Source organism: Episyrphus balteatus, chromosome 3 (genome assembly GCF_945859705.1).
Source record: "Episyrphus balteatus chromosome 3, idEpiBalt1.1, whole genome shotgun sequence".
Classification (NCBI taxonomy): Eukaryota; Metazoa; Arthropoda; class Insecta; order Diptera; family Syrphidae; genus Episyrphus; species Episyrphus balteatus.
In genome coordinates this window covers 19,390,461-19,404,638 of record NC_079136.1, presented here as the reverse complement: position 1 = coordinate 19,404,638, position 14,178 = coordinate 19,390,461, and the positions used below count along the sequence as shown (strand labels likewise).

Here is a 14,178-nt window from a genome sequence, read left to right as displayed (position 1 = left end):
AAATCATCACTAACCCAAGCTTATCGTACCTATGCACCTATTTAAAAATATCTGCAGTCATTTTAATATTGCAAATAAAATAAAATACCCAACTGGGTCGCAGGCTCTTACTGTTATCATACATAATTGCTTAGAATATTAAAGTTTTTGAAATAGAATAATTTTAAATTTTAATTAAAAAGAAAGTTTTATAGTTAAGAGCCAATTTTTCAATCTTCTAATAAACAGTCAGTTAACTGTTCGACTAATAAAGTTATTAGGCTCATAAACAATCAGATAAGAACATTGAATTTTTCAATCAAGAATAATTTATTCTACAGAATAAGAAAAAAAATTTGTCAAATTCAAAAATATTTAAAATTAAACGTCATTTTTATTCATGATTGTTTTTGTTTTCTTGTGTTCCACTGTATTTTTTTCAAAATTCTTTCAAAACAGCTTTGACAACTGACATAATATTTTTATTGAGATTATTCCTTAGAATAATTTTTATTCGTCTCTGAAAGAAGCAGATAGTTTTATTCATAGGAATAAGCTATATCTGCCTGTTGGAAAATTGATTTTTTCTCTATCCTAAGGAATAAGTACTAACTGACTATTTAACTGACTATTGAAAAATTGGCCCTAAAACAAATTTGTAAGTGCGAAAACATTTTTTTGAATGGTTTTGTCCTCGAAATGAGGTATTGAAAAATTAAAATAATGATTAATAAAACGCTACAAAAGTATTCGTTAAAATCGATTTAGTTTAAAAGTAATTTAGATATAAAGATAGTGGTCCTATGACAGGTACGGTTAGTAACAACTTCAAAAATACCCACTTATTTGAGGCATCACCAAGAAAAACTGTTAATTTTGATCCTTAGGTAGTTACCAAAGGTAGTTACCAAAACTCTTAGTTTGAAGCAAATAATCCTGCTGATTCGGTTTCGGACTGGAGTTTGATATAGAGACACACCGAATTGCTTTTTTACTGATTGTTATCTTGAGCTCTATTATTTTTTACGAATCCTTAACTTGCCTTATATCGCAAGTAAAAATTATTTGGGCCTTCCCCGCAACGTGCAACAATCTGCTTAGCTTCTTTTTCATATTTACATAAAATATAACACAGCAAACAACTTGAATTGATATTGTTTTCAATTAGAATATTTACTCAGAGGATGTTTTTTCTCAGTAGATGTTGAGAAGAACGAAATGGAATACCTTTATCAACAAAACTCACGTATAAAATGCAAAATTAAAACACATATGAACCTAAATCTGATAATCAATTGAATATTTGTTAACATGTTTCACCCGAAAAAAAGTATAAAATAAGCTCAATGGTCTTTCTGTCCTCGTCAGTATTGATTAATTTTTCATTCGGTAATCACGAGCTCGCTTGCAATCTTATATTTCGGAATACGCTCTTTCCTTTCTCAGAAAGTTTCTTCTGCTTTTAACACTTAAATATTCCTGCAGGATCTCTCCGTCCAAGCATAGTTTAGTGCATTAATCAAATGATAGATTTCTGATCCTTGATAAATGTAATTAAAATTTTTATTATCATTTTGTGATTCCTCCGTCATAATGGTTCGGATTTTATTATCTAGTGCTATTATCTCTTTGATGGTGCTATTGACATTAGCTTGGGACTTCGATTTAAATTATAATCATAATGTGACTGAAAAACACAGTGTCGTGCGGCGAAATGCAAACAGTGAATACACAACAATTGTCAATTTTTGGCGTGATAACAAAAAAGACCTAGTCTCGATCGGACAACATGAAGAAGTGGTTTTAGTAATGGGAAACACTGGTTCTGGAAAATCAACACTTGTATCTGCTCTAGTTGGTCACAAATTGAGAGCTATAAACCGAGATGGATATAAAGCTATAATTGATGATGAAGATAGAATTGGAACAGGTTCATCATCTAAAACTCTAATTCCTGAAACAATGATTGATATAAAAAACCAAATAACGTATGTAGACTGTGCAGGATTTCGTGATAATCGAAATCTTGAATATGAAATATCTTCAATATATTTTCAAAACATTCTTATGGATCGGGTTAAAAAGGTTAAATTCTTATTTGTTATAAATTACGACTCGTTAAAAACTACTGGAAACAAAAATGATTTCGACGATCTATTTGAACATATTGGTGAATTTATAAAAAACATAACCAAGTTTCATGATGGAATAGCACTGGTAGCTACAAAAGTTGAAAATACATATGAGCAGTCCGAGGATGGAACATTTTATTTGGTCAATGATGACCAATCCGTTTTAAGGGGTATTGGTAATTATTTAAAAGAAAAAAGAGAAATGTATCGCAGTAAAACAGAAGATCCCGAAAAATATAAAATGTTTGTGGACTTGATAAACCATTTGTTGGAAGAAAACAACAAATCCTACTCAAAAATTGCAATTTTTCGACAGCCTACTGGGATAGGATTATTGACTAAGCTTAAGGCAACTAATGACCAAATAAATGCCATCATTAAAATGACACAAGAAAATCTAAACTTTGTTGAGAAAAACAAAGACGATTTCGGTTTTGCATTGTCCAAATCCTCAAAAACTATTGTTGACCGGATAGTCAATGATATATTCCGAGATGCATTAACGAATCGCTTATACAAATTAGGCAATGAGACTCTAACACACTATGAACAGTTAGAGAATCAATATAATGATATTGGAATGTTACGTGATCAAATTTCAACTGCTTTTGATGTTGTTTCGAGAATAAAAAACGCAAATGAACCACTCGAACTTTTCCAAAATATTCTTACCGCGACTAAACATTTGAATATTTCAGTATCGTTGACAAATTTAGACACAATATCAGAAGATATAAATGCGTTGAATTTTTTTACGACAGTCTCAGATAGCAACAACGGAGATCTACATATGATGGTATTGAAAATTGAAGCGGAAAAACTTGTTGAAAAAATAGAAAATTTGAACAAAATCTACGAGTTTTTAAATAACTTGCAAGCCAATTTAGCTTCATACAGTGCCCAAAAATTAAAACAAGATAACCGTATCGCGAATATTATGAGATCATGTGAAAGCTCAAAGAGTAAAGCACTGAAAGATGTTGTGGATCTAGAGAATATTGTAAAGGAAATCGGCACTGATGACATTTATAGAAAAATCAGAACATTGATATTGAACCAATTTCAATTAAAACATTTAAGGTCTATTTTTAGTGCTTTTTTGGGTGAACTTGAGTTTTCATGTCAATCTTCATCAAAACCTATGATAGTCAAAGGATACAATGTTAAAATGAGTGATGTGGTTAAAATTGAATGCTGGTCGGAGGCAACAAACATACAAATCTTTGCACTGAACAAGATTTTCTTGGATTGCACGATAGACAAGTCAGAGAAAGACCCCCAATTTTTCATCATTGCACCCACATGGGAAGTCTTTGGTAGACAGAAAATAGTTTTGGATGGAAAACCAGGAATTCCACATGAAAAAAGTAGTGCGAAATCATCTTCTTTTAATTCGGAAAATGGTGCGGATGGTTTGCCAGGACTTCCCGGTGGTCCAGGTGGAAATTTCTTCGGTCTCGGTGAAGAATTCGTAAATGCAGAATACTTGGAGATACAATCAATTGGCGGCAAAGGGGGACCTGGACAAGATGGTGGAAAGGGTAAGAGTTTAAACTATCCATTTAATGCTCCAGAAATAATTCATTTAGTCTTTTTTTGTATAGGTGCAAATGGAATCCCAGGCAAAGAAGTACCAAGCTCGTTCTTCAGTTTTGATGGAGATTTCGCAGATATGAGAAATTACTTGAATGACAATAATTACCGCTTTACAGACAGGTCTGTCAATACAATAAGCCCTGGGTTCACTACTGTAGTTATGTATCATTTCACTGTTTCACCAAAACCGGCGACGAATCCTACTGATGGAGGTTTGAAAAATTAAACATGAGTCTAATATTTATTAAAATAATAAACTTTATTTCGTAGGGAATGGAGGTGTTGGTGGAAAAGGAGGATATCCTGGTAAAGTTATCATTAATGGTTTTGGCAAAGCGGTCAATGTGAAAATATCGAACAATACAGGTATTTGAGTAGTTGTAGTGTATGCCTTTTAAAGGACATAAGAGTTTAGTACCTATAATAAGTAATATTGAATTCAAGGTCCTGTCGGAGCAGAGGGTCAAGGTGGTCCTGGTGGTGAAAAAACATCGCAAGGAAGAACAGTGGAATATTATTACGAAATTGTCTATGGATTTGTAAAGAGTACAACCTTTATAAAGTAAGAAGTTATGCAAATTCGTTTTTACCTCTAATTATGAATAGCGAGTACAACAAAAATGAAAGAGTATAACGTATAGAATTTGATTCGCTATTCATAATAAAGGTACTTAATATTTTCTTTTTAATTCATTCATTCCACAGTACCAACTGGAAGGATGGTGATATAGTTCCAGCTGGAAAATATGGAAAACCCGGAATCAATAAGAATGATGAAAAATCACGATCAAATGCTGTTATGGCGAATCCATACGTGGCAATAAATGCTTTTAAGGACTTTTTGAGAATGAATTTATTTGAAAATATCAAGGAATCAGAATTGAGAGCCTTTATTGACAACATCGATAATGATGGCTTCATTAGAGCACAATATAATACGCTTGCATTTGTTAAGGAATACGAAGGATTAGAGAGTCAATTCTTTCAATTAAGAAACAAAATTGATTTAGTTCCATTCTACAACTCCTTACTTCATCGCATTGAAGAATTCGCTAAATCTGAAAACAATATAGAACATAAAAAAGTTCTCAGTTACGTGTACACTGCTGCCTTAACCAAACTCTTTACATTAAAAGGTAAACGCCAGAGCAAGACAGTAGTTAATTTGCCTCTATATTTGAGTACTATTGAATCCAATGTGAGAGAAATTCGTGAGAACCAGCAATTGGAAATAGTTCAAAATTATCGAAGCGATTACGAAAATAACTTGCGTACTAAAATTCAAGAAGCAAATGATTTCATAGAAAATAAAATTGAACCTGAAATTAATAGTCTTTGGGAAGAATCAGACAGCAAAATAAAGGCAATAATTGATGAAATAGAAGAAAACAGAAATTCTACTGAAAAAGCAATATTAGCTCTAGAAAAGAACAGAGCAGAAATTCGTAACTTGATGCTTGTTCGTTCCGTGCTAATGCCACTGAAACTTGCTGCTTCTACTCTTAGTTTTTGTGGACCTGTTGGTGCTATGGTGGGTGTGGCAGTTACAAGTGCATCTGGAATAGCTGATGGAATGCTTGTTAATCCAAGTGCGGGTTCAGCTCCTGCTAAAATTCCCACAATAGATCCGAATCTGAAGTTAATGTCTCGAGTTACAGAAGTTTTGAATGACAAACCCAAGTTAGTAGCTGAAAAGCTTTTAGATGTGGTTGAGAAATTAGAAAAAAACCGAGACGATTTATCAACCTCACAGCGAGATAAAATTGAAATTTCTGAAAAGATCGGACAACTAAAAGCACAAATTGATGAAGTGCAAAAGAGAAAAGCAAATAGCATTTCCGATATCGAGATTAGAGAAAAGGATTTAAGAAGAATTCAAAATGAAATAAATGAATTCACGAATTCAAGAAAAGATATTATAGAAAAAGAGAAAAAAATATTAGATGGACTCAAACCAGAAGAGAAGAACGAAGAAAAAATAAAAAGAGAGATGAAACTTGAGAAATCGATTCGTCGTATCAATAATGTTCAATCTATTTTAAATAGCGTCGAAATTGTTTTTAATATTATTCAAAAATTTAAAAATGACGAAGGAATGATAAGTAAAATTAATAATCAAATTTCAGATTATAGCAAGCAACTGAAAGACTTGGATAAATTAGAAGATCAAGTGTACGACACTGTAATGCCGGATCTTCGGCAAATCGAACAAACTGTCAATGAGATCGTGGCTTCGGTGAATGGATCTTCAGGTGCGAAATTGGATCTAACCAAATGGACTGTTAAAAAAACTCTAAAGGATGTTAAATCAATGCTACAAAAGTTCACCCACAAAATGAGTTTCGAACTCCAGAGTGATTTAATGCGTTACATAGAAAAGATTGAGGAAGGGTTTTCTATTCTAATCGACATTTATGATCGCATCGATTCTTACTCGGACAGTGTGAAACAAGCCGAGTATATGGCTCACATTGTTTCAGCACCAATGATGAGCATTCGAGTGACTGATACTGAACTAAGCCAGGCACTTATTAACCTAAAACTTTTAATACAATCGAATTTATTGTTTGAAAAATACGGCATAGCATTACAAGCATTCAAACAACATTATTTTCCTTTTGCTGCTCATGTTTGGCAGAAATTTCAACTACCAACAAGTTTGCAGGTCAAAGACGTTGAGACATTAAGGTCAAATATTATTGAGAGAATTACAGATATGAAAAATCATATTAATGAAGATAAATCGACACTAAGCGAATATAGCAAATTCACTCACAATAATAATATATTCAACAGCAATACAACAGGATCTTCACCATTTTATGTATGGAAACATGACACAATTAACAATGAACTTCAACGGTTACTCAATGGATCGGAGATTTTTATAAAAGCAGATATATCTAAAGGATTGAATTACAATTCGATTAAATTCAGTGATATTGGGTTAAACTTTAAATTAAAAAATGCTAGTCTGCAGAATAGTTTCAACGGTGTAATTCAAAACTTCGCGCTAACAATGACTTTGGTTGGTAATAATTACTATCGATGTGGTGAACGATATTATTTCATTTCGTTTGATGATGATATCACAATATCTTACACACTTCAGAAGGACGATACGAAAAATTGGATCAATCCTAATGTGGTCTATACTACTATTCGAGATAGTCACACCTTCCTCAGTCCATACGGATTGTGGAATATAAAACTTAAAAGCGTTAATAAATCTGTTTCTTTCAATCAGTTGAAGACTTTCGCAAACGAATCAATTGACTTGGAGCTGATTGGCCGTGGCTATTACATTGAACAGGATCCTGATTTCAATTTTAACATTTGCGATCAATATTTGGATACATTTTATAGTGTGGATAATATTGTTAAAGAACTTTCATGATTTAAATTCATGAAAAGACAAAATAAAAGAAAAAATTGAAGAAAATTAATTTGTGAAAAATTTTTGAATTAATCTTTAAAATTATGTTTATTAAGAAAGAATAAAAAGACATTTTCAAACAAAAAGATAAATTTGATCTATTTTTGGTTTCTATTTTCTACCTGTTCTGTAAGAAAAATTCTTCATTTGAGACAGAAAATGCATCTAGCGATCTTTCTCGCAATGAAAAACGATAGATAGGGTGAATATTAGTGTAAGTCCTGTTCTTTATAAGTTGGATGCTTTAAAGCCTTATAAATTAGATTAGTGTTTGTTTATTTCTAAAATACGTAGTGAACTTCCTTATTTTGTTATAAACTGTTAAACTGTTATACAAAATAAAGGTATGCATAAACACTTCTTCATTAGCATCTCCTTTGATTCAAGATAGAATATGACTAACTAAAATGATTGAAGTCTTTAAGAGCTTTGTTTATTTAGGTACACTTTATAAAGTGCCTTTCATGTTATTATTGAAGCTTCGCCGCCGCCGCCGCGTTGCATTGAAAGGTTAAACCAGCAGGTACTTACACTAGCTTTGATGTTCGATTATAAAGAAATCAATAGTTGTGTTCAATAGACATACATTTTGTACTTGATAAGAGCAAAATGTAACAAAAAATATAATTGGGCTTTTCCCGCTATTTTTGCTTTTTGAAATGAAAAAAAAACACGAGTAACAACAACAAAAATGTTGGATTGACTTAATTTGTTCTTTTTTTTTTAATTGCAATCTTTATAAGACGGATTTTCTAAGAAGACGGTTGGGGAACGAATTGGAATAGAAAAACAAAATTCCCATAAAATAGAATAGTAATACACACCTTATTATTTCATATTCTCTTGAATGTGTGTATCATTGTAGATGTACCATTTAAAAATGTTTAATATAAGTGCAGTTTTTAACTGTCCCCATCAGTCATTATTGAATTTTCTTTCTGTACGCACGGGCTCCAAATAATTGCAATCTAATCTTTCGGAATTTACTTTCTTTCTTCAATTGTTGATAATTATTTTCTGACTTGATAAACTCTAAACAACTAGAAGATCGTTTAGCATCTTGGTGGTGGAGAAAAACTGGAAAAAGCTGAATTCATAATATTTTTGAGATTCTAGAACCATTATGGTTCGGGTTTTACTATCAATTGCTATTATCTTTTTGATGTTGCAATTAGCATCGGCTTGGGAATTTGATTATAATCATAAATTGACTGAAAAACATAGTGTTGTGCGACGAAATGTAAACAGTGAATACACAACAATTATCAATTTCTGGCAAGATCACAAAAAAGAGCTCGTTTTCACCGAGCAACATGAAAAAGTAGTCTTGGTGATGGGAAACACTGGCTCTGGAAAAACGACGCTGGTATCTGCTCTAGTTGGACGTAAATTGAGGGCAATTAACCAAAACGGATATCGAGTGATTGTCGACGATGAAGATAGAATTGGAACAGGTTCATCATCCAAAACCTTAATTCCTGAAACAATGATTGATATTAAAAACCAAATAACGTATGTAGACTGTGCAGGATTTCGTGATAATCGAAATCTTGAATATGAAATATCTTCAATATATTTTCAAAACATTCTAATGAATCGGGTTAAAAAGGTAAAATTCATATTCGTAATTAATTACGAGTCGCTAAAGAACAATGGCAACAAAAATGATTTTGACGATTTATTTGAACATATCGGTGAATTTATCAAAAATATTTCGAAATTCCATGACGGAATAGCATTGGTAGCCACAAAAGTTGAAAACATGTATGATCAGTCTGATGATGGTACGTTTTATTTGGTCAATGACAATCAATCTGTTTTAGAGGGTATTGAAAATTATTTATTAGACAAAAGAGAAATGTATCGCAAAAAAACAGATAACCTCGAAAAGTATAAAATGTTTGTGGACTTGATCAATGCTTTATTACAAAAAAACAAAAATTCTTATACAAAACTTGCAATTTTTCGACAACCTGCTGGTCAAGGGTTATTGACTAGGCTTAGAGCAACTAACAATGAAATCAATGCCATAATCAAAATGACACAAACAAATTTGAGCTTCGTTCAGAAAAACAAGGATGACTTCGGCTTTGCATTGTCCAAAGCTTCAAAAACTATTGTTGACCGAATAGTCAATGATATATTCCGAGATGCATTAACGAATCGCTTATACAAATTAGGCAATGAGACTTTTACACACTATGAACAGTTAGAGAACCAATATAATGATATTGGAATGTTACGTGATCAAATTTCAACTGCCTTTGATGTTGTTTCCAGAATAAAAAATGCAAATGAACCACTTGAACTTTTCCAAAATTTCCTTAACGCCACCAAATATTTGAATATATCTGTATCGCTGACGAATTTAGACATCATTTCGGAAGATATAAATGCTTTGAATTTTTTTACAACGGTATCAGATAGCAATGCAGATCTTCACATGATGGTATTGAAAATCGAAGCGGAAAATATTGTAGAGTCAATAGAAAATATGAACAAAATCTATGAGTTTTTAAATAACTTGCAAGCAAATTTAGCTTCATACAGTGCTCAAGAATTGAAACAAGATAACCGCATTGTGAATATAATGAGATCATGCGAAAGCTCAAAGAGTAAAGGACTTAAAGATTTTGTGGATCTAGAAAATATTGTAAATGAAATGGACACTGACCTAATTTACAGAAAAACAAGAGCATTGATATTGAACCAATTTCAATTAAAACATTTAAGGTCTATTTTTAGTGCGTTTTTAGGTGAACTTGAGTTTTCATGTCAATCTTCATCAAAACCGATGATAATCAAGGGATACAATGTTAGAATGAGTGATGTGGTTAAAATTGAATGCTGGTCAGAGGCAACAAACATACAAATCTTTGCATTAAACAAAATTTTCCTAGATTCAACGATTGACAAAACCGGTAAAGAGGCCCAGTTATCAATTATTGCACCTACATGGGAAGTGTTTGGTAGACAGAAAATAATTTTGAATGGAAAACCAGGAACTCCACATGAAAGAGCTCGTGCCAAATCATCATCTTTTAATACGGAAAATGGGGCAGATGGTTTGGCGGGACTTCCAGGTGGTCCTGCTGGGCATTTCTTCGGTGTCGGTGAAAAATTCATAAATGCAGAATATTTGGAGATACAAGCAAACGGTGGCAAAGGGGGACCAGGACAATATGGTGGAAATGGTAAGAATTTTGACTGCGGATTAAAAATGTTTCAGAGAGCATTTAAATTTTGTCTTTTTTGATATAGGTGCAAATGGAAGACCAGGAAGAGAATTGCCAAGTTCCTTCTTTAAATTTGACCAAGATTTCGATGAAATGAAGAAGTATTTGAAAAAAAATCATTATACCTTTTCTGATGGGTCAGTTAATGAAGTAAGCAATTACTTCCAACCTATAACTACGTATACGGGTCATTTCAAGGTGTTGGCGTTACCGGCGACAAAACCTACTGACGGAGGTTTGCAAAATTAAACCCGAGTGGCTAAGGCTAAGTTGGTGAATCGGTCTAATTGTCATATTTTAAGCTTCTACAGCCTGTCAATAAAACATTAATCAACTCAGCCGATTCCATCCTTTATGACTCCTTTTTATTATCACAAACTGATTAAACACATTTTACTTTGTAGGGAATGGAGGTGTTGGTGGAAAAGGAGGATACCCAGGTAAAGTTTTAATTAATGGTTTTAAAAAGGCGGTCAATGTGAAAATATCAAATAATGCAGGTATAGTTCTAGTGTGAGACTTAAAAAGACGAATGCATAATACGTAATAATTCCAGGTACTGTGGGAGCAGAAGGTCAAGGTGGTACTGGTGGCGAAAAAATGTCAGAAGGAAGAACAGTCGAATATGATTATGAACTTTCCTATGGATTTTTTAAGGAAACAAGATTTATGGAGTAAGAATTCGCCCGCTTTTCATTAAATCATTTAAACTTTCACTTATCCCACAGTATCAAATGGACAAATGGAAAAACCATTCCAGCTGGAAAATGTGGAAAACCCGGAATGAACATAAATGCTGAAAAATCACGATCAATTACGTTTATGGCAAAACCATTTTATGCAATCAATGCTTATAAAGACTTTTTAAGAATTAATTTATTTGAGAATATCAAGGAATCAGAATTGAGAACCTTCATTGAAAATATCGATAATGATGACTACATCAGAGCACAATATAATACGCTTGCATTTGTTAAGGAATACGAAGTACTAGAAAGTCAGTTCTTTCAATTAAGAAACAAAATTGATTTAGTCCCCTTCTATAATTCCTTACTTCATCGCATTGAAGAATTTGCTAAGTCTGAAAACAATATAGAACATAAAAAAGTTCTCAGCTACGTATACACTGCTGCTCTAACTAAAGTCTTTACATTGAAAAGTAAACTACAGGGAAAGACAGTAGTTGACTTGTCCCGGTATTTGCGTATTATTGAATCCAGCGTGAAACAAATTCGTGAGAACCAGCAATTGGAAATAGTTCAAAATTATCGAAGCGATTACGAAAATAACTTGAGTACTAAAATTCAAGAAGCAAATGATTTCATAGAAAATAAAATTGAACCTGAAATTAATAGTCTTTGGGAAGAATCGGATAGCAAAATAAAGGCTATAATTGATGAAATAGAAGAAAATACAAATTCTACCGAAAAAACAATACAATCACTAGAAGAGAAGAGAGCAGAAATTCGTAAATTGATGCTATTCCGCTCTGCGCTTGCACCACTTAAGCTTGCTGCTTCTACTTTAAGTTTTTGTGGACCTGTTGGTGCAATGGTAGGTGTGGCAGTTACAAGTGCATCTGGAATAGCTGATGGAATGCTTATTAATCCAAATTTGGGTTCAGTTCCGGTTAAAATTCCCACAATTGATCCGAATTTGAGATTGATGTATCGAGTTACAGAAGTTTTGAACAACAAACCTAAGTTAGTAGCTGAAAAGCTTTTAATTGTGGTTGAAAAATTAGAAAACAAACGAGACGATTTATCAATTTCACAAAGGGATAAAATTCAAATTTCTGAAAAGATTGGACATCTGAAAGCACAAATTGGTGAAGTGCAAAAGAGAAAGGCAAATAGTATTTCGGATATAGAGGTTAGGGAAAAGGATTTAAAAAGAATTCAAAATGAAATAAATGAATTCACGAATTCAAGGAAAAATATTCTTGAAAAAGAGACAAAATTATTTGATGAACTTAAATTTGAAGAGAAGAACGAAGAAAAAATAAAAAGAGAATTGAAACTTGAGAAATCTATTCGTCATATCAATCATGTACAATCTATATTAAACAGCGTGGAGATTGTTTTTAACATTATTCAAAAATTTAAAAATGATGAAGGAATGATAAGTAAAATTAATAGTCAAATTTCCGATTATAGCGGTCAACTTAGAGACATGGAAAAACTAGAAGACCAAGTATACGAAATTGTAATACCGGATTTTCGACAAATCGAACAAACTGTCAATGAGATTGTGGCTTCGGTGAACGGATCTTCAGGTGCCAAATTGGATCTAACCAAATGGACTGTTAAAAAAACTCTAAAGGATGTTAAATCAATGCTACACAAGTTCACCCACAAAATGAGTTTCGAACTCCAGAGTGATTTAATGCGTTACATAGAAAAGATTGAGGAAGGGTTTTCTATTCTAATCGACATTTATGATCGCATCGATTCTTACTCGGACAGTGTGAAACAAGCCGAGTATATGGCTCACATTGTTTCAGCACCAATGATGAGCATTCGAGTGACTGATACTGAACTAAGCCAGGCACTTATTAACCTAAAACTTTTAATACAATCGAATTTATTGTTTGAAAAATACGGCATAGCATTACAAGCATTCAAACAACATTATTTTCCTTTTGCTGCTCATGTTTGGCAGAAATTTCAACTACCAACAAGTTTGCAGGTCAATAATATTGAATCGTTGAGGTCAAATATAATTGAGAGAATTGGAGATATGAAAAATCACATTGATGAGAGTGAATCGACAATAAGCGAATATAGTAAAATCACTCACAGTAATAATATATTTAACAGCAATACAACTGGATCCTCACCATTTTATGTATGGAAACATAACACAATTCACAATGAAGTGCAACATTTCCTCAACGGATCGGAGATTTTACTAAAAGCAGATATATCAAAAGGACTAAATTACAATTCCATAAAATTCAGTGATATTGGGTTAAACTTCAAATTAATAAATGAAAGCTTGCAGAATAGCTTCAATTCTGTTCTTCAAAACTTCGCTCTAACAATGACTTTGGTTGGTAATAATTATTACCGTTGCGATGAACGATATTATTTTATTTCATTTGATGATGATATCACAATATCTTACACACTTCAGAAGGACGATACGAAAAATTGGATTAATCCTAACATGGTTTATAATACTATTCGAAATAGTCACACTTTCCTCAGTCCCTACGGTTTATGGAGTATAAGATTGAAAAGTGTTAATAAAGCATTTTCGTTCAATCATTTGAAGATTTTCGCAAAGGAATCGATTGATGTGGAGCTGATTGGAAGGGGCTACTACCTTGAACAGAATTCTGATTTCAACTTTAACATTTGCAATCAATATTTGGATACATTTTATACCATGGAAAATATAGTTAAGGACCTTTGATGACTTAAAAAAAAAAACAAAATAGAATTAGATCGTTAAGTTTTTTTTTTTAAATTACTTTAGATATAAACATGAAAGATGGAATTCAAAAACACGAAAATTTATCGAATAAAATGATTGTTTTTCAAGTTATAATAAAAAAATTCAAGTTCATTGTCTTCATAGTTTTACTATGATCCATAAAACTTAAAAACGAACGTTCGAAAATATTACAAAGATTCTACAAAATGTCAAACTTTTTAAGACGGTGTCATTCCGCCCGCCGCCGCCGGTTCATTTTGACATTTCTTTGAGTCCAAAATTTTAAATGAATCTAAAATTCCCTGCATCCTTGTCACCATGAAGTGGAAGTGAGAAAGCAACACAGAAATGTCAAAATGAG

The 14,178-nt window shown here is 32.4% G+C and overlaps 2 protein-coding genes across 3 annotated transcripts; both read left to right on the top strand.

Moving 5' to 3' along the window:
- The first annotated feature begins 1,500 nt into the window (after positions 1-1,500).
- Positions 1,501-7,242, top strand: LOC129914646 (uncharacterized). The gene is made up of 5 exons (XM_055993986.1): positions 1,501-3,652; positions 3,716-3,919; positions 3,978-4,073; positions 4,152-4,269; positions 4,413-7,242. Exons 1-5 carry the CDS (start codon positions 1,573-1,575, stop codon positions 7,102-7,104), a joined length of 5,190 nt encoding a protein of 1,729 aa, XP_055849961.1. The 5' UTR covers positions 1,501-1,572; the 3' UTR covers positions 7,105-7,242.
- An 801-nt stretch (positions 7,243-8,043) lies between these two features.
- LOC129914816 (uncharacterized) lies at positions 8,044-13,924 on the top strand. 2 transcript variants are annotated; one of them, XM_055994225.1, is made up of 5 exons: positions 8,044-10,337; positions 10,405-10,614; positions 10,784-10,819; positions 10,936-11,053; positions 11,108-13,924. In XM_055994225.1, the coding sequence occupies exons 1-5, from the start codon at positions 8,267-8,269 to the stop codon at positions 13,794-13,796; spliced, it is 5,124 nt and encodes a 1,707-aa protein (XP_055850200.1). In that variant the 5' UTR covers positions 8,044-8,266; the 3' UTR covers positions 13,797-13,924. The 2 variants fall into 2 exon arrangements, with proteins under 2 accessions (XP_055850200.1, XP_055850199.1); XM_055994224.1 differs by having other exon boundaries at positions 10,784-10,879.
- Positions 13,925-14,178: the final 254 nt, after the last annotated feature.